The following is a 21,145-nucleotide window of genomic DNA, read 5'->3' as shown; positions in this document are numbered from 1 at the left end:
CAGCACTCGGCGGGCACAGGTGAGATGGCAGAGCCATGCCGGGGCGGGGGTCTGAGCCCCTCCACAGGCACCGGTGTGTTGGCTTTCTGTATTTTAATCATTTTAACATTTAATGCTTCTCAATTAAAGTGATTTCCTGGAGTAGATGCCAAGCTTAGGGCGAATGCACATTAACCACTTTCTGTATCGGTAGTTAAAGGCACTAAGGGATTTAAACAGCAATCCGCAAGGCTGCTGGGGAAAGGTTTGGCTGAATAAAGCAGATTATAAACAATAATATATGTCTTTCTCTCCTCCCCCCCCCCCCCCCCCCCCCCCGCTATATATTTTTTTTTCTTTTGGAAAGGCTCCAACCTCACAAACGGACCTAAAGTGCTATAAACATCTCCAGGGCTGAGTGCTCAGCCCCCAACGTGCTCTCTGAAAGCATGGGCAGCGCTTTCCATCCCTGTTTTAAGAGAGATTTTTTTTTATTACCCAGCCTGTCCATCAAGCCAGGCGGTGGCTGTGCATTATGGCACTGCACAAGGGTGGCCTCGCTTGTCCCTAACCTTGATGGCACCACATCTCCATCCCACAGGCAGGAGGGTAGCTCCAGGCGGAGCCCCCCAGCTTTGGGGTTGGTGTCTTTGCTTCATCCGCATCTGGATGCAAAAGCGACCGGCGTTGCTGTCAGCACCCGTTGCATTCTGACCGCACGTGCTGTGACTGCGGTGGGACCAGGCACCACCAGCCCCGTGACAGGGTGAAGGAAAGCAGGAGCCACTGCCTTCCCCCAGGGTCAGAGGGCTGTCATATCACCGCCATCGGGTAAGCATTGCCCCGTAGGGACCCAAAATATTGCAATCTGACGTTTAGTGGAGAGCATTAATCACTGGCAGCTTGCTTCATGCTACCGAGGCGATGCTTCTCCGCATCCCAGCTCCCTGCCAGCCCCTTGTCACCACTGGGCAGCAAACCGTCCTCCAACACAGAGGGGCTGGTGTGTGCATGGTGGCTGCGAACAGAAGCACAAGGGGTATTTTATTTTTGGCCATCCAAGCTCCAGCTAGGAAGGCAGTTTCTCTGGGATGTTTGTAAGGAGCAGGCTTAGACCTCAAGTTTCCTACTGACGTCAGAAAAAGCCCTAAAGGTTGGTTTGTTTTTTTTTTTTTCTTTTTCTCCAAAAGCACCCACCAGAGACTGCCACCACGGCTCCCCAGCCCACCAGACCCCTCCAATATTAAATTAATGGGAAATAGTTGATGTGATCAATACAATGGCCCATACAGCCCGTTAACTTACCTAAGCCATTTTGTCCCCACCACCACATCTGGCCCGCGCCTCGCGTGTGTGAGCCGTGCCGTGGTGGTGCTTTGGCTGCTGGTGGCATTGAAGCCAGTGCAGCAGTTCCTCCGTGTCAGCAAAAGCTGGCAGGAGCCCGGCCGCTGCCATGAGGGGCCAAAACCCACGTGTGCCTCCTGCCCAGCCAGTCCTTAGTGGAGGGAACATTCCCATTTATTTTTCTGGAGGCTAGAAGTGCTGCAGAAAGGCAAGCAGCTTCCCATCACAGTGATGGAGATTTCCTACACTCCCCCAGGCTGTAAATCTCCTTGTCCAGGGAAAAGCAAGCGGCACAGCAATGCCCCACGGGGAAGGCACAGCCTCTTCTTGCCACGTCCACCCACCCGACACCGCAGCCTCCCTCCCTGCCAAGCCCAAAGTACAACCCCATCCCCGACAGCTCCCCTGGACCCACCGGCACAGCCCAGTAGATCCCGATGAGGAAGCAGTAAGCCCCACGAGCATCCCACCTCACTCCAGCACCCCAGGCTTCGTCACAAGGCACATCTTTCTCACTTTCTGGGTATTTGGCCAGCTGGGAGGAATATGAAATGACCAAGACAGGCCCACAGGGTGACAGGGCAAGTGCAAGTTTCTGTCTGTGCCCAGCTGTTACAAAACCCCAGCCCCGAATGAGCCACCCTGGGGACTGGCACGTGACTGGGGGGACACGGAGCTGCTGATGGAGGTGGAGTTTTAACGCTGTTTAATTTAGCAAAGTGGTTGTGTGATGTGGTACAAGTCCTGTCAGCTTGGAGAGGCTGGTTATCCATAAAGCACTCATCTTACACGCGTTAGGTGTGAACCAGAGGGACGGACAGACAGCTGTGTGTCCCTGCTGCCTTTTGTAGTCCCCTCTTCCCAGGATGAGGGCTTGAGCAGAGCTTTCCAAGGGCTGTGACAGCGCTGAGCTGCCTCCCACCCTTATATTGCTTCTGGGGAATCAAGCCACTCCCTGCATGAAAAACACACAGAGGCTGTGACCCAACACTGTGCTTTTATTTATAATATTTTGTTTGGACCCATGGGAAAAGAAAATAAGCCAAAACCCAACCAAACGGTAGAGATGAGCATCTCACCTGGCCCAGCAGCCCTCCCTACAGAGGAGCCGACCCGTCAGCACAGGCTGACAGGTGAGACATCTGATCCAGTATTTGTGTTTAACATGTTAAACCAGTAACTGGGGCCTTCTTGAGGCCCTCTCTCCCCTCCCCTGCTGCCCCCCCCCACCCCCCCCCCCACCCCCCCAAATACTGATAAATGTCAGAACATGCAAAACCCTGCTCCCATCCTGCTCAGGATATGCGCTCAGCCAGCCAGCCCTGGTGCTGGCGAGCCCACCCAGACCCTGTGCTCTAAAAGCTCCCCTTCGGATCCCGAGGTGTTCCAGAGGGCAGCGGGGGAAGAGAAGGGGCGTTATTGCGGAGCATCTCTGTCCTGGGCACCGCGTTGGCCGCGGGTTAGGTCTGGCCAGCGGTGTGCTGCTGCAGAGCTGACCTGATGGCTTTACAGTCTGTCACCTCCTCCGGCAGGCAGCCCTCCTGGTCCCGGAGCGTAGGGTCGGCCCCTGACTTCAGCAACAACTCCACGATGTCCAAAAACTCACAGGCGGCAGCTGGAGGGAGAAAGGGAAGGATTAGTCTGGGAAGCCTGACCCGAGGCGGCAGTGATGGGCGTTTCTGGAGCGGCGCTGTAGCTGTCAACATCTCATGCGTGTGCCAGAGGCAAAAAATGCCATCTCAGCACCTGGCCAGGCGGAGCAGATCATTTTTTGGGGCAGTGTTCGGTACTCAATGTATTACTTGCCTTTGGATTTAACAGTGCAAAGGAAAGAGACAAGACAGAGTGGAAGAAATGACAAGCCAGGAGTCCCGAGGGGGTGCGACCGGTGCAGCCATCACCCAGAGCTCGCAGCCCAGCCACGGAGCCACCGGGAGCCAGGTGGTTTGCCGGGCATCACCTGGGATGACGCACGGGGTGCCTGGGCACAGTCTGGCTAATGCTCCTTCGCCCCCAGGACTGCAGACACATCTTGGGAAGGGCCCCAGAGTGCAACTGCAGCATGGCACAGAGCCCCAGAGTGCCACCTGGGAAAGCACTGCCTGCTTGCTTTGGTACCCAGAATTTATAACACACCTCATTTATAACGTATCGGTAAGCCCCTACTCCTCAGTCGCCTCCTGAACCTCCAGGGCTCCACAGGGAGCAGGTCCCAGGCAGGACATCATCAGTACTGCCTCACACCCGGCTTTCACCCATCATTTCTCCTTGTAGAAAATTCAGATGGTTTTTAGCTGCTGGCTGGCCCTGCCCTAAGCTCCAGGGAATGTGCCTGTGCCCACAGGCAACCAGTAGCACCACTGGTTATTCCTAACTCACACCTCCACTAGCAACTATTTTTTTTCAACCACGATTTACTCTGTCAAGATAGAATCAAATTTGACTTGAGCTCTTCCCTGTCCCGAGGATGTAACAGCCTGGCAGCTTTCAGCTCCCCCTCCAACCCGGCTGAAGGATGTTAAAACAAAAAAAAAAAAAGATAAAAGAACTAGGAAGACCAGGAAAACTCTTAACATTGAAGAGCTGGGCTTGGCTGACGTCAGCAGAAGTCCCAGTCCCTGGATTTTCCCTTAAGCCCGTGCAATGCAGACTCTAGCAAAGCCACAAGCTGCCTTATGAGACTGCACAGCCGGCAGCTTCTTCTTGCATTGGTGGCAACTGGTTTTCACTGTATTTCAGGCGCTTTTACAACATAACCGACCAACTCTTTTTTGCTGTTAAATGTAGTCATTAAGAGCGTCTTCCGCATTACTCTGCAGTTTTCTACCAACCCAAAGGGACAAGCAGCAATGTTTAATTAAAATAAATTTGACGTGTGATTGGAGCTTATACTGAAGGAGATTAAAAAAAAGGGGAACAAAAGGGGGAAGGGGCTGGTGAGGAAGCAGGTGGGGGTGTGGATGAGGCTGAGCTAAAGGGCCAGGGGACGTGTCCCGGGGCGAGGGCACAGCACTCTTGCAGAAAGCAGACCGCCAGGGGTGCCAAGGACGCTGGTGCTGGCAGCTCCTGGGGATGGGGAGCTGGTGCCCGCACGGGGAGAGGCAGCATCCTCGTCTGGTGCCGCTGCCATGGGTGCTGACAGCCCGTGTCCTCGAGCGGGCTGCGGACGTTCCCCAGGGATGAGCACAGCTGCTGGATTTATCGCACCTCAAGACCCTCGATTTGTCAAGGGCCGGAGCGGCAGCCCTGACACTGGCACGGGTGAAGATGAATTTCCATTCAGCGCAGTTTGCCTTCCGACTCCATTAATCCTCAGGGTTCAGATGATGAATTTCTTTTCTTTTTTTTCTTTCTTTCTTTTTTTTTTTATTATTTATTTTCCCTCCAGCGTCCCCTCCCACTGCCCTGCCACGGCACAGAAAGAGCCGAACAGATGGTGCTTTGCAGGGAAGCCGGAGCGCCCATGAGGATACAGAGCCTGCCCACTCCGTGGCCACGTGCTCGGAGAAGCCTTGATTTCCTCTGGGAGAGGCAGCGGCAATGATTTTAGTATTCCCGGCGGGTGGGTGGATGGATGGATGGAGAGGAGACGAAGACTAACGGGCCGTTTAGCCGAGAAACCATGCTCGTACCCATCATCACAGCACCGACTGCTGCCTCTGGTCCAGGGGAGAGGGGGTCCAGCGGTGGGTCCCGCTGGTGAGCCGGTGCCTTCGGACCGTGCTGCCAGCTGGCCTCCGCTTAACCTCCGATTAAACCCGGGGTCGGCGCCGATCGGAAGGAGGCAGGATTTATAACCCGCAGCAGGATGCAGTTTGACACCGGCTGTAATCAGGAGAGCTGTCACCACAAGGACAGCTGTCAGGCCACGCTGGCTCATAAAAAGGGATGGAGACACCCTAAAAGCAGTGGCTGCCTCGCTGGCCTTGCTCATGGGATTTAACCCTTCCCCAAACAGCCTCTAACAAAAGGGAAGGCCTTGTAAAAGCACTGCTCTGCTCAGCACCGCCACAGACAGTTTTCACAGGAGCTCTCATGCCTCTCTGCTGCAATTAATGGCTCGGTTACGAAGTGCTTACTGAGATGGTATCAGGAGATTTTCAGTGAGTTCCAGTTTCAGGCCAATAGCCACTTGAATCCAACCCATGCATGCATTTAACAAGCTCTTTTCAAGATCAGGGTGATTTATGACCAGATCAGCTAAGTAAGGGAGCGAGGACAGCCTGGGCGCAGCGATGGTCAGCCAGGGACAGCAGGGCACTTGTGGGCACACCCGACCCAGAGAGGCTTCCCCAAAGATGATGTACAGGGAGGGGAGCTGGGATAATACTCAAGAAGAAGAAAAAATTCTACCACTTAAAACATTTGGGGAAAAAAACCCCTGCTAAACTGTTGTTACTGAAACATCCGAGCTGGCAGGGCGGATCAGAGAAACCATTTTTGAAATAATGTTATTTAAATCAGTTGTGTTTGTGTTAAACAATCTGCTTCAGTCACCAGCCAGAGGGATCCACCTGCACGTCATTTACATGGAGGTGATGCATCCACCTTTTACTTTCACATGTTGGACCTGCTTGAAGCAGGTGCTCTTGGATAACTTACACACTACGCTTTTGCACAACCTACTATAACCCACTGTGCACCCCTCAGCAGGCAGGTGTCAGTGCTGGAGTTGGGAGCAGGGGAGAGAATCTTCCCAGGAGAGCAAGAGCCCAAACTGTGGCATGAGCTGGGCAGAGGAAGAGGCAATGTGGCATCAGAAGCTGTCACTCTGCTGACAGTGCTGCACTAAGCAACAGATTTGCTACTCCAGTCGGAATGATAAAATATTGAAAAACGAGAGTATCCTACAGGAAAGATCACATGGGGAGAAATCATACATTATGGTGATTACAGCGATCAGTTCAGGGGCCCTGGAATCTGGTAGTTTAGATCCAGATCCAAATGCCGTGCCTTGCACTGATGTTCTGCAAAGCAATTTGCCATCCTGCTAATGTCCTTGTGGAGAGATCAGAAAGAGAGAAAAAGACACAAACACTTGAGAATTACAAGTATGCTCTTAATTACACACTGACAGGCATCAAGAGAGAGTATAAAATAATAACTGGGTATGTCTTAATTTTGGGGGAAAAAAAGTGATACAGATTAAATTGATACTTTTCTCCTATTCCCCGCGCATCAGAACCGCATGTGTCACTTTAGTCTCTACTCTTCTCATTTGGAACTAGAACAATCTTTCAATTAAAGATCACTATAAAATCGCGCATCTAATTAGCACATTAATTGTTAAGAGGGACAGGAACTGTAACTTCGCTCTGCTGATTTTGCTAGTGGAGAACCTGCTGCTCTCAGCTGTGATCACACAGGTTTGTCACCAGGACACGATGAGGGGAAGGACACTCAGCCCCTTCCCCTCAGCTGCGGAACCTGGGGAAGCTGGTACCCAGCCTCCTCTCACCCTGCGATGGCTGAGGGATTTAGCATCCCCTAACCAGCGCCACTCCTGGCTCTGGAGGTAGCACAACCACGTCCTGGAGGCACAGAGGGAAAACTCTGCGGAAAGTGAATCATCAGCTGGGGGAAAAGGAAGGCTGAGGGTGACATTTGCAAAGGGGAATGAAGGGAGGCCAGCCGTCTTCCTCGCTGCTTCTCCCAGCGCTCTTATTCATACTGTGCTGGGATTTGCCAGTGGAGGTAGCTGCCGGTTAATCAAATCCAGATTCCCTGCTCATATTTCTGCTGAAATTTGCTTTCTGTATATAGACCATTTACTCCAGCTGCAAACCCATCCTGTGAAGAGGGAGCAACCAAGCTGAAAGGCAGCTTACCGTAATGGAGTGCAGTCTGGCCTTCCCCGTCCTGAAAGAGAGACAGAGACTGGTTATTAGAGGTACAGGTAATGTTGTGCGGATACAAGTAAATCCCAGTTTCCAATAAATAAGCTGAATCACAGTGATATTTTAATTGACTAGACAAACAGCCCGGGACACTCAGCTACCTGGCAGTTAGGCTTTGAGTCACCATTCCACCATCAATCCATATTGACGGATAATCAGTATCTATCCACCCATCAGAGTGTGTGGATCACGTCATGACATAAGTATAATTCAGTTCATAGCGTTATCACTTCCAGCCCATAAAAATGAAGGATTTCAGTCCTACAGCCTTGCTTTGGGACCCTTACTAAACCTGGTGCTTTAGTGCAAGATGGTTCTGTGCAAGCCCAGCTTTGGGCAGCTGCTCAAGAGAAGGGTAAAGCTCAGTGTGCTGCACTCTTCAGCACCAAGGAGCACACAGGGGGAAAAAAAATAATCCCACTTTTCTTTCATCTGAATAAATCTTATGTCCCTGCTCTTCTGAATTCAGGTCTGGCCAAAGGTGGACCCGAAGCCCAAGTCATTTCTGTTGGGCTGCTGGCATCCCTGCAGGATGACAGCAGGGAAAAGGGCTACGCAGAGTGCTCGGGAATGAAAGCCGGTGGCTGAACTCATCCTTGTGAAACACCTGCAGCGCAAGGGCAAAGCAAACCGCATGATTTGAAGACATTGGCACGCAGCTCCCTTTTCGAGCTAACACGTACGCCACTGCATCAGCTGCAATGGTCTGGGAAGCGTGTCCCCTTTCCCAGACTTGGCAAGCACGGGTAGGGCTTTGCTGGTGAGTGGTTGGTGCTCACGTGGCATGTCCAGCAGCACAAACTCAGGCACCTTGCTGCGCCACAGCCTCATCCTGCCACAAGAACAGGTGAAATAACAGAAGGAAAGAATTACCGGCCCCTTTGCTTTCACTACCCCACCAGGATTAGCCTCTAATTCAGTTCTTTGCCTCCTTAATTTATTTGCATCTGTTTATGGAGACTTAAGTTTTTAATTACCATCATCTTCGGGATTAAGGTGCAAATTCTGCACTCTGCTGTGGATTCTGGAGTAGGCGAAAGGGAAAAGTAGAACAGGAGAACAGGTAGAACTCCCACCCATAGCTGTTTGGAGACTTCTGGTTTCCCAGCCTGTTATTCTGTTTGATATTAACCCTGTTCAGCTAAGGAACTGGGAATGACTTGTGTGTCAGGCTGGGAGGTGCCACGCTTTGCTCTGGGACTCCACACCAACATGACAACCACAGGAGCAACAGGGACAAAAGAGAAAAGCCAGATCTAACAGGCATTTGCTGCCTGAACATCCATTTCACGTTTTTTCTGAGCAAAAGGAGGGGGGGGGGGGGCTCAGATTTTCCCTCCCATGTGCCGCTATGCCCCATCCACGGCACTCACACCAGCGTTCGGAGGTGCCTTGTTTCAAGGACCCTATTTCTGCCCAAATTGTAGGGAGCGTAATGCAAATGTGTGTCATTAGAAGACACCGCAAAGTAAACAATTGAAGAAATCAAGGGCAGCATCCATTGATTATTCCACACTAATAAGGTAACCGATCTGAGCCAGAGCCCCGGTGCGGTCCTTAAGCACATGCCTGCTCGGAGGAGTGACAGGGCCGGCACTGACTTCAGCAAAATACGGAGCAGGGCTGGGGAAGAAGAGGCAGGAGCGCTACAAATGAGTTATGGGAAAGGCAGGCTTTCAAATACGCGGGTTTTGTGTGTGCTGGGGGATGGGAAGCCAGCTCCCCTCCGCATCCCCGCCTTCAAAACTACAGCTGACCAAACCTGCAGGTGAACGGGCTTGGAGACGCGCAGCAGAAATGCCTTTCCATGGGAACGCTTTGCTGCAAAACTCCTTATAAAATACGTAGGACCGTTCCAGGAACACTACAGCCATTTGTTCCTCTTCCAAAGGCCTGTGTAAAGCACTGCTGCTTCAGCAGCAGCCTGCGGGCTAGCAGGGCTTTTTGTTTCTCTTAGGTGGACTTTCTGGCATTTATGGGGCTAAGAAGGGAGCGCAAGTCCCAGCATACAAAATGTGTCTCTTTAATCCCAGTGTGGTTTTTAAAAAGAATTATTAATCCCATGTTATGCAAACATTGTTTACACTTTATTTACACTGTGGATTTCCCCCCCCCCCCCCCCCCCTTTTGAGCCTGACGGCTGGCCAAATGCTATTTGTTATACTTCTCAGATGCTACGCTATTTGCTTGTGTTTCCTCTGTGACAAATTTTAATCCAGGTAAATGGAAAAAGCTCTAGCGTGGTCACTCACTAAGGACCTTGAAATGCCCTTGGGAAGCTGCTGATCCCGATCCCTCTTTGATTTGGCTTTTTGGAGCACCATGGCTAATCTGAGGCCAACGTGCCTGGCCTCTCTGCGCACAGCGCTTGGCTCCATGTACAGCAACACTGAGCCTTTGGTGCAAAACGGTCACACCTGGAAACTAATCACAGACAGGCTGTGAAAGTGAGGATTACAGCTCCCATCGTGGAAATTACGTGAGATGAGTATCGCCTACCAGGCGCTGGAAATGTTTTGCAACAAAACAAGACGTGTAGAAGTGGTCTTAAGATGAATTCTAGCTGGTTGTGATGCAAGGGATACCTCCCAAAGTGCAACAGAAAGCAGTGGTTTCTGGAGCATCCTATGCAAGGTGTGGTGTGTCCTTCTGCCAGGACATGCCTCTCTTAGGACAAATGACCCCCAACGGTGAGTGGACAGGGACAACCTGCTGCACCCTGCCCAGGACACTGGTAACTGTCACTGCCCGGCCCGGGGGCGCTGGCACTGGTCAGGAGCAGGATGTCCCGATCGCATACTCCGCAGCTGGGAGGAGTGCAGAGATGCTGGCAGTGATCCGATGGACCATTTTGCTCATCTGTCTTACAAGCAGGGGCAGCTAATTTTTCTCCATTGAAAGCCACCAGGATTTTTGTTGACTTATTTTATACAAAACACCGAGTTGGAGGGGGATGTTTGTTGTGACTGTTCACTTCTTCTCTCTCCCATTTAGCTTTCTGATTACAGCAATGTAAATCATACAGAGCTGCAAGTACACCAAGACCTAGATTCCACTGATACACACTGAAACCAATCATTTCATAAATCTGTAACGTAAAAACCTGAATACTGTAACTAGTTATTTCCAAACTGTGCCTATGGAAAGTTAGGTAATCATGGTATATTATCATTTCTGTGCTAAGGCATGTTAAAAAAATTTAGACTTCCCCACCCCCCCCCCCCCCCATTATGAGCTTCTGTAGTGTGACAGGAGCACAAAGAGAAGGTGTTGAGTAGGGGAGCTGATGTCAGGGAGTGTAGAATAAGTGATGGACAGCTCTGGGGCCAACACCAAGCTCTGCTCTATGCCAGGATGCCCCTGAGAAACGCCCTTTCATCCATGTGTTAGCTGGAACAACGTCAATGCAACAGGTTAAAAAGGAGGAAATCAGTGCTCTGATTCAGTGAACTTCAACACAAAAGGGGGAAAAGGCCAGGCTCAAAGCAGTATTACGTGTTTCTGTAAAGCTTTGCTTTTGGCTTGCCAGGCACTGGCAGGTTCCTGCCCCAGAGCCCTTTTAGCAATATCCTGTCTACACAAAGGAGGAGCTTGTGGAAATGGCAGAACCCATCCAGGCAGAGAGAAGGTGACCAGAAATGAAGGAAAGACCATTACACACTCAAATGCAGGACACTCAGTCCCATACTTGCAAGTCACTGACCAACAACAGATCAATTCCAAGCTCTCCTCTCTCTTCTCAGTGCTGCGTGCCATCCCTGGTGACTTTTACAGCCTGCTGGCACAACTGGCCACATCAGGATGACAGTCAAGCTGCACAGCCTTCAAGGGACATGAGAGCGTTTCCAAATACTTCAAAACTAAAACCAAATGTCCACATTTACCAACCCCCTCAAAACAAAAGATGCTACAAAATCACCAGTACCTCCCACATCCATGGTCTGCGACAGATGTCACTCAATGAAAATCCAACTACCAGTGGGTAACTTATTGGATAACAGGATTTTGTTCTGCTCCTGAGAAATTTAAGCAAGAGAAATGAGAGAAGATGGACCGAGCGCAGATGGACCAACTGTCTTATCCGTTAAGTGGTACTATGGCTACTGCACGTCAATTTTGTCTTATAAGTGATAGGATTATATCGGTGTTGCCATCCCATGTTCATTCCTTGGGAATTTCTGTACCCTGCTTAACCTAACACAAGGTTTCTGGACTGAGGGGCAGAGACATGGAAATGGCATGGCTGAGCCCTGCTGAGCTGCTGCACGCGCTATAAAACCTGACTGCTGCCGCTCTGCCATGGTAAGCAGACCCTGACGAGCCGGTGTTCCACTGTGCTGGTTTCACGGGACAGTTTTTAAAACAGTGTTATCTAAACATTGATCTTCCAGACCTGCCTCATGTGCTCTCCCAGGTGTGTGCAGAGACCTCGGCGAGTGGGATGGCAGCCCTAAGGGAGATGCTGGCGCTTCCTCCATCTACTCTGTTTTATTTAGCGCAAAAGAGGAAAACCAAAACCATGCTGGTGACCTGGGTGAGCTTTGGTCCAGCCAGACCCCATATCGGTGATGAAGCTGGGGCTGGACAGCCCTCCACACCAGCTGCAGGGGTCTGTATGGGACCCCATACCTCCTCGGGTGCTGGCCCACACTGAGCCCTCAGCTCTGTGCCTTCAATCACATCTCCAAGCATAGACACGATGAGCAGGAAAAGAGCAGTAGGAAACATAGACATTGCTCTTTTGAGGGGATAGCACAAGCACCCTTTATTTTAAGGTATTCTTTCCCCGCATCACCTCTTCTTTCTGTTCATTTGTGGCACTTTTGAAGGTGCACACTTGTTCCCATCGGCGCACTCCCAATGTTGGCAGGGATCACAGGAGATAAGACCGATGAGGTGATAAGAGTGTTTAACAGCACTGGGTTCTGGGCAGCACAGATGGGCCGGAGGGAAGATAAATATTTACACTACATCTTTAGAAGGTGAGTGAATAGAAAAGGCTAGAATAATACAGCCTCCGAACAAGCACTGGTGCTTAGGAGCTGTAAATCTAAATCTCTGCAGCCTCACGACACACACTCACTCAAGCCAGGGAGATGAAAAATAGCAAGAAAATACTTCCCTCCACTTTTAAAAAGGGTTTTATTTCTCATTTATTTCCACTTTACACTTCAACATCCCAACAATTTACTTTAACCTCATCACCTTCTTTTTCTTTCCCTGAAATTTTATCCCCAAGACAACTGAGGGCGTGACCACAGCTAAAAGCATACCAGAATTTACATGCTAATACCCACCAATATGTAAAACCAGGCAATGCAGGCTAATATAACTGGTTCAAACTCCACCAGACAATTCAGTAGATGGCCCCAGCACAGCTTTTATTTTCATTTACACGCTGCTTTTGCACACAGCAGCCTAGGTTTGGACACATATATCAACACATGTAAAATGAATGCTTGTCCAACTGAAGGAGCTAGATGAGTGGATCACTGTGTGTGCAAATGTTGGCACAGAAAAACAATGGAATTTAGTTTGGAATTTGATCCTGTTCTTTTAAAATCCCTACCTTAAACCAGTAGGCCTCCACATGCAAATAGACTTTTGCTTCTAGTTGTTTCCTGAGCCATAAAGCGATGCCAGCGACAGTGCAATCTGAGAAACAAGACCATCTAACAGCTTTGTGCCAAAGCATCTAGAGTCCCAAATAGCTCGGACCCTAGAAAAATAAAGCAGATCTTTATGTTTTCTCCCCGTTTTTCAGCTTTTGATTTTGCTAAACCAAAATATACTTGTGCCCACTTACTTTGACCTGCTGTTTTAGACTGGCTGGCCCACACAAGGATAATTAGTTAGCTGGTGCTTGTGAAATGCTTGTAAGGTTGCAGTTGTTGATGTTAAGTAAAGGCTGTTGTGAGACATCACCATGTGCATCCTTGGTGCCAGCTCGAAGGTGGCTCAGGCACTCCCCGAGGACCAACACTGTGGGACAAAGGATAGAGAGCAACCTCTGGCAGAAGCAAAACCAAAATCCATGCGCTGGTCATGAACGGCTGCTATTTGGGGACTGCAAATAGCTCAGGCTGACAAGTGCAGGGCTCAGGTATCCTGTAAGTTTGGCTCCTCAATGAACTTTTCCACCTACCTCCCTTGCATGTGGGCAGGCTTGGCGGGGACCCCTCTCCTACTGAGCTGTCCACTTCCCCGAGCTCATTCCTCTGTCCCCTTCCCCTCCATTCAGACCTTTTCCTGCACTGTGCCGGGCAGACAGCCGTAGGGATGGAAGGTGCTAGACAGATCTTTATCATCACCTCTTGGGCCCTTCTCCAGCACCTACCTGCCAGGCTATCATTTGGCCTATCTTCTAAGTGCCTCACAGATAAATTAGATCTGCATAGAGAAGCAATTATTACATTTCTAATGGCATGAACCCTTACAGCACAATCTGCTACTGAAAGGCAAAGAAAATTGCATTAGCTTTTGTTTGATTCAAAATTATGATCAAGGGAAGAGGGATGCTGAAGCCCTTTAAAGCCAAGCCTCCGAGCTGGGGATCTTTCTGTCTGGGGACCTCCCTATTCACATTCGCTGCTTGAGCTCACACTCCTCATTCATTTAGGTGCACTAATTTGGAGGAGCCCTCCACTTTGCAAGGCTGCTGTCAAAACCAGATCTAAGAAAGCTCAGAGAGAATACGAGGCTCAGGAGCTGCCACCCCCTCCCTCCCGGAGCCTGCGTCTGCTAATGCACCCAAACGCCACCGGCCCGAGGAGTTCAGTGTGCCAGGGTTACGCTAATCCCTCATCGCCCTAGTTTCTAACTGGTGGTGTACCTAAATTTCCAAGTGCAATTTCAGTGGGATTTATCATATCTACTATCATCAGCGTGTAGTGCTGCTGGCACAGATACAGACTCTCAATATCCCGCCGCAGACGTGGCTGTCTTTAATTGCAGAACAAACCCATTTCTGAATCTATACAGCGGCTCGCGCAGCGACACCGAAACTCTCCGGGCTGTTTTCTTGTTTAGCATTTTCATCCCAATTTGCAGCCGTCACTCCACGCACCGCGGTGTATTTGTACGTACGTGTTTACAGGTTGCTCCAAAGAATATTTGCTGCTGCCTGTTCCCTCCAGCACCAGGCATCTTGCTGCTCATCAAAACCCAAGTGCGCTGGTGCAACAGAAAAGCTGCCAGGAAGCTGCGGGCTTCCTCAGCCCAGGGATCAAGAGCCAGTGCCTAGAGCTGTAACAAGTGTCACAGCGCTGCAGCTGAGCCAGCAGCCTCCAACAAAACTATGCAAACGCCATCCCAGGTGGCAAACAGGACAATATTCCTAAAGGCAAGATGCTAAAATCGCATTTCTCAGGGTGCTTCCCTGCCCCCTCCCCATGTAAAAGTTAGCAGCTCTTGTACTGCTTTATCACTTTAGTGTGGCTGAAGCAGATACCTGGTTATTTAAGGGGCAGGATAAATGGGCTGAGACAGCTTTCCCATCCCCAATTCACTAGGGAACGCTTGGAAATTCCACCTGACACTGGGACCGCGCTGTGCTCTTAAACAATCTCCCGTCTGATCCGATTGTTCCCCAGTGGGGAGGCAGGCTGCAGCTAGCTCAAGAGTCATTGATTGGATTAACAGCCTAATTCCCAACAGATGAATAGAATACTGATGTCTTGTCAGCCCACATCATAGAAGGAAAACACAATCTGCTTCTACAGCCCCGAAATTTAACCCTTTGCTTCCCTGTTCCCCCTCCCCAGGGCACACAGCTGAAGGCACAGGTCCGGCACTTTCAGCTCAAGATCATACCCATTTGAATGAGAAAAGATGTATTAACCTTTGGGACGCTTTGCCTAATCATCTACATGCCATGGGATCACACGTTATTTTCCGTAAGGCTGGTTTTGTAAGAAGCCCTCTTTTCATCCTTTCTAGACAGGAGAGATTTATACCAGGCACCTTAATTTATTATTTTTTTTTTATTATTACTCTCTATTTTACCACCTGCCATTAAAGGAAATACTGTATGCTTCACAGTAAGTGGTGGAAAATTCATTAGCTTAACGATATTTATTCTGAAATATACAGCTATTGAGCGTTTTCCGAGTCTATCATTTGATTAGGAGGAGAGATCCACCTGGAGAGGAGCATCCAGCCGCGTTGCTGGAGAGGCATCGCTGCAAGGCTCTCTCCCTCCAGCAGCTCTTGGCAAGCTGCGGGGCAGGGCACAGAAGCAAGGCACATCATTTGCTCTCGGAGAGCTCCCGTTCTCCACCTCCTAATGGAGACACTAATGTTTTCTTACCTCATAGAAAGACTGTGATAAGAAATTAATTGCTACTGGTCAAATGTTCACTACTACAGAAGCAGGACCGTGTGCATATTAAAGAGATTCTCCAAGAACAAAATTTATTTATGGACTCCTTGGCACTGCCTGCATTTGTTTCCTTGCTCAGGAGACAAGAATAAATAAAAATCACCTGATTTTAAGAAATGTATCCAAAATGACCTATTTTTGCCTCAGGTCACTGGGGTCCATAATGCTGTGGGTTTTGTTTCCTTCCAACAGCCACCTTTTATGCCTGTATTTACAAAACAGGCAGATATACATTTAAATACTGTCATTTTTTTCAGCAGCAACCCTAGAATATATAGGAACAGAGCTACAGCACTCATGCCAGGACTGTACCCCATATTGAGAGGTGGCCTCTGGCGCATCTCTGATGTGACAGTCTCAGTGGCAATAGCTTACCAACTCTTTAACCGGCTTTCCCACCTCTGCAAGGTGTGTATCATCTCAGGTCAGCCAGGTTGTTCTGTGAAGCAGAAATAAGGTATTTCCAGTTTCATTTGGATTTTACAGCTCACATGCAGAGCGGAAACATTACCTCCATCACTCCTTGACTCTAAAAAACTAATTAGCCCAGCACTAACGTGACAAATAGGAGAGAAAGCATGAAAGGATGCAGGTGCACACCCCCCTCTTTTTTTCCCCCTCCTTTTAACAGTACCTGCTAGCCACGACAGTTTTCCAGACTTCGTGATTTCACGACATCAATATGCATATAAAAAACTTGCTAGGAGACTGAACGAAAGGAAGAGGCCTTCCCTCTCCTGGCTGCCAATACATCAACCCTATAGAGCCCTGTCTGCAAAGAGATGCAGGGTGCTCCGTGTTCACCGTATGGGCCGTGGGGAGGCAACACTATGCATTAATGACAGAGCTGCCTTGACCAAAACAATTAGCGAGAGATGCCACATTGACTCAAACAATTCAATTAATGCAGTATTAGTGCTAGTATTTTAAAGTCATTCGAATTATTAGCTCCTTTTACAAACTGAAACCATAATGTTTCATTTTCATCCCAGATGTGAATTGCTCCAGAACGGTGATAAATAAATAAGTCAAATGACCCCTGTCCAGCCCAGCCCCTGTCCTGTAATGTGGCTGCATTGTGTATTCACGAATCCAGGTTAAGGATAGTGACTGGGGCAGTTGTGCCCTGGAACTAGCAGACTGCAGGTTTTATAAATACATACAGAAATAATTAAAATCTAAGGGGTTTAGAAGGGTTAATCTCCTTTAAATAATCTCTGCCACAAAGCCTGTAAAGTCACTGCTGGCATCGTGCCCGCATGGGACCGGCTGTCGGATATCAGGACAGCACGTGTGGATGGGAGCAGAGAGATTAAGTGGAAGCGCTGCCGCGGTGGCCTATCAGACATGCTGCTCCCCTGCATATGGCTCCCCCGGCCACTACCGAGGGGCTGGAAATGCTGCGAGCAGGATAGGATCCAGCGCCAACCAGCAAGTCAACATGCCACTTGCTCCACCTGATTAAAGAGAGAGAGGAGGAAGCTTGATTAGGCTGCTAAATTTAGCAAGTTGGACAGGAGACAGCAGGAGCCGACAGAATTGCTGCCATTGCTCAGTTCACCTGAGTCCTTCCCGACTTCAAAGCAAATGCTGGCTTATATTTATTTAAAGGGATTCAGGACTTTGGAAATAACCCTACAGGCTTGAACCCACAGCCCTGGGTGGCCAAGGAGATGTTGCACTTTTAATTGTCAACTACAATGGACCAAGAGCTGCCACTCTGCATTTCAGGTGGTCCTCTTCGGATAAACTCACATTTTAAAGCCGACAGCCGAGGGACCACTAGAGACAAAGCAATCCAAAAGCAAGCAGAGAAACCACTCCTGGGTAGGCTGAAGCAGCGCCCTGTCTGAACCCAGGAGTTTCATTTCCACGGAACTGGGCAAAGGCAGGCTCAGCTGAAATGCCCAGAACCCTGCAGGAGCGGCTGGAGCGCTGGCAGGGAGGCTGCAGTATCATGACTGACGACCGCAGGCACAGTTGCAGCAAAAGCACAGCCAAGTTGCACGTGTCCATGTGCCGCAGGAGTGGCAGAGGTGCTGCTAATGGCCCAGGGATCTTTTTTAAGTCAGTGAGGCTGAAGGCTCTGGAGACTCTATTTTGGTCTCATAAACCTTCCTTGGTTTGGCGTGCAAAATCAAAACTTTAGGTGTTGAGATGATCTGAAGCATCCTCTGACCTCATTAAATGGGATCTGGATTTTATTAAGCCAAGCTTGGGGAAGCCTGGGCTAGCAAGGGAGCTGACTTACAGCGGCCCTCGGCCCACAGCTTCAAAGACACTTCTTTCTTCTGCTTCGTTAGAAAAACCCAACACCAGGGACCTCGCTCGGACATCTCAAAGCACCTCAGGACAGTGCTGTGCCCTGCAGCCTCCAGACAGCCCTTCCTTCCCGAGCACGCCTGTTTCTTAAGGATGATGACTCCTCTTTGTGGCTAATCTGGAATTAGAGAGGACGTTCGCACACTTACAGCTGTCTGCCAGAGGGGGAAGGCATCAGAGCCTGGATCCTGCCCCAAAGTGGACAACTGCCAGGGAGAAGCTGACTGCATGTGTTGATTTAAGAAGCTCCCATCTCATCACCTCAAAGGGTTGCTGGTTTTGTGACATCCAACAGCCTTTTAGCAGCCTCTGTGAATTTTATTAGTAGCTGATTTACCATTTTTTATTTTATAAGGCATGAAGCTGCTCTTTCATTTGATCATCCACCACCAAGTACAACTAGATGTCAGACTCTGAAAACTCTCGTCTCAGTCTATGATCGTTGGGACTTGTTCCTGATGGAAGAAAGGAGAAATAAATAGAGAGGGAAAACATTTATTGGTGCTGCTTATTCACAGACAGTCAGGTTTCCGAACCGCTATTAATAAAGTGCCAATGCTAAAGAAAAAAGGAAAAATGTCTGGAGAAAACTGCCTCAGGGCATCACACTAAATCAGTAACTGGGATTTCTCGATGGAGCCATGTTGCTATTAAAATAAAGCTGAACTAAGTACTTGCAGTCTGGTCTGTCATTACTTGTTTAGTGAGATGCAAAACTATCTTCACTTTAAAGGGCTCTTTCAAAGTCTAGAGGCAGCACTTGCTTCCTCCTTGTGCTGTATAATAGAGGTGTTCCTAATGAAATTCAGCAGGAGCTGGAGATAACCAGGGAAAACCATGGCCAACTTTGTAATGGACAGATTTATGTTCAGGGACGTCCTGCTTTTTGAATGAGTTATTCTGCACAGGGCAGGAATCACAGTTTTGCCATTCATGGGTCGTACAAGCGTGGCAGAAGGTCAAGTTCCCTGGGTGGTGCTCAGCCCGAGCCAAAGGCTGGGGCTGCAGTCACATCTGGGGCCGAGCTGAGCGGGTCCGTCCCATTTCCTACTAAAGCAGCGCAGGGAGCCTGCTGGGACCCGGACATCTGTCCTCAGCACCCAGAACTGGGACCAGCCCATTTCATACTGGGTGGATGGCTGGGGAGGAGCAGATGGCATGTACTGGTGGTGGCGACTGACGTGGGGCAGAGCTGAACCAGTGACCTCGAGGTGAAAGGCTTCCTATCTCCCATTATCAATCCCCAGAGCCCCCTCCGAAGTAAGTGTTGATACATTAATCTTCCTGACTGATGGAAACAAACTGCAAATATAATGTGCCGTGGGGGAATCTTTATGTATTTCGAGCCAAAACTACGCTTAAAAACAAAGTTAAGGGCATGCTTAGGTTTCGGCCTTTCCTCAGAAACATTACTAGTTAATGCCATCTTCTTTCTCTTCCAAGTACGAAATTTAAAGAGCACGTCATCACACATTAGCCTCTGAGCACAGCCCCAGCATGGATTGCCACAGTAAATAATAAACCGGTGTTTGTGTTTCCTTGTGTGCATGCTGTCCTCCTAAATAGTTTACTAACAAAGGAGTATATTTAGGAGCACTGCTGGAGTGCCTCGATGAAGCATGTTGTGTAGGATAAATACCTCCACATCAGGACACTTTTCAAAGCCATCAGGCAGAGGGGTCAGTCTGTTGTGGGTTTTTAAAAAACTGCACAAGCTAATGCTTTAAGAGTGTCTTGATGGAATCAGGGAAATTGGATTGTCCCCCCATTTGCTGGCCTAAAACAAGCCTTTTTTTATTTATCCCATTAGAGGAACACAAGAGAAACCTTTTAAATGTCACTAAAATTTTCCCTGCATTGCAAAACCCAGTCAAAAGGGTTTTAATTTTCCCGGAGACCTCTTAAGTAATGCAGTATGTCAAGGTTTAATACATTGCGTGCAGGGGATTGTCTATATTCTGTGCTGTTTCACCAGGGTGAGTCTGTAGGGTCAGTCCTGTTTGCTGGATTTGGTCCCTGCCAGCACCCAGGCCACTTTAGATCAGCTCTGGTGAAACAAACGGGCAAGTGATAACGAGATGAGATGCAGCTTCTCCTGGATCAGTCTGGGATTCCCAAAAACTCAGCAGTGACGGTCACTCTCCAGTAATCCGGTTCTGTGAGTTGGGGCTCTCTGGTTTTGAGAGAGTCTGTAATTTATAGGCTTTATTCACGTATTTATAGGAGGACTAGAGAGACTTGGGAAGAGGCACTTACGTACGCAAGGCTCCAGATTCCCCTGGAGTATTTAATATGACAAACATAAGCTGCAGACCGGAGGCAGAACCAGAACTGCAAACTGGCAGCACAGAAAGCGCTAACACACACCGGCTAGAGACAGCAACAGGGTCACAAACCCTTCAAAGGCTGGGCTGGTGCCCACTCAACCCATGCCATGGCTGTATCCAGTGTATCCAGACCCGTGGTAGTTTAATATACATAGTAAACGGACTATGTATATATATAAAAAAAAAAGACTGGACTGATAGCGGTAAATTGGCCATCATCTAGAATTTAACCCTAGCTGCAACCAACCTCTCACCTCGGTGACAGAGTTGGAAGGCAGGGAGCGAGGGGTTATTTCCTGCTAAATTATTCCATTCCCCTTTAACGCAACACCATCCCAACGGCTGTGGGCATTGATGCCAAACCAGCTTCTCCTGGCCCCTCCAGGCCCCTCCAAGCCCATTCCGCTTGTCAGCCAGCCCGTAAACTGGAAGCTACGGGTGGTCTGTTCTGCCAGAGTAATCCCAACTAGTAACTAAACGCTACTAAAATACAACATTATTTTGCTCCTGCAGGATAAGGGAGTTCTCTATCCACGCTGTCCCTGTTTCTTTTTGTAAAAAGTGAACATGTCATCATACCACCGCAGCAGAGGACCTGGGGTGCTAAGTCATTTTGGGCTGACCATGTAATTCTCCCCAGCCCTGGTTCTAAAGGGAGAAGATGAACCGTAGGGCAACGAATATCCAGGCTGGTGTATGTGAGCCCTCATCCTCTTGTCCCTGAACTCACATGTGCACACCGAGAGCTGGGAAAGGTGCAGAGCCAGGGAAAGTGAGGAAGAGGAGGCAAATCCCAGCCTCCTAACTAGTAACTAGTCAAAATAAAACACAGCCCTGAGACTGACACTGCCTCTTGATCTTCCCTGTAAAGCTGCCTAATCTATTTTACAAAATGT

The 21,145-nt window shown here is 49.2% G+C and overlaps 1 protein-coding gene across 2 annotated transcripts in view; it reads right to left on the bottom strand.

Annotated features, from left to right (window-relative positions):
• Window positions 1–2,301: 2,301 nt before the first annotated feature.
• ACBD6 (acyl-CoA binding domain containing 6) overlaps window positions 2,302–21,145 on the bottom strand; it is an 88,030-nt gene continuing 69,186 nt past the window's right edge. For both annotated transcript variants that reach the window (XM_080407460.1, XM_080407459.1), the window contains 2 exons: window positions 7,152–7,182; window positions 2,302–2,938 (listed from right to left, as the gene is read on the bottom strand). In XM_080407460.1, coding sequence (XP_080263586.1) covers window positions 2,784–2,938; window positions 7,152–7,182 — 186 coding nt within the window. In that variant the 3' untranslated portion in view covers window positions 2,302–2,783. The remainder of the gene's footprint in view (window positions 2,939–7,151; window positions 7,183–21,145) is intronic.

This window comes from Falco punctatus, assembly GCF_963210335.1.
Source record: "Falco punctatus genome assembly, chromosome: 11".
Taxonomy (NCBI): Eukaryota; Metazoa; Chordata; class Aves; order Falconiformes; family Falconidae; genus Falco; species Falco punctatus.
This window is presented reverse-complemented; position numbering and strand designations above follow the sequence as displayed.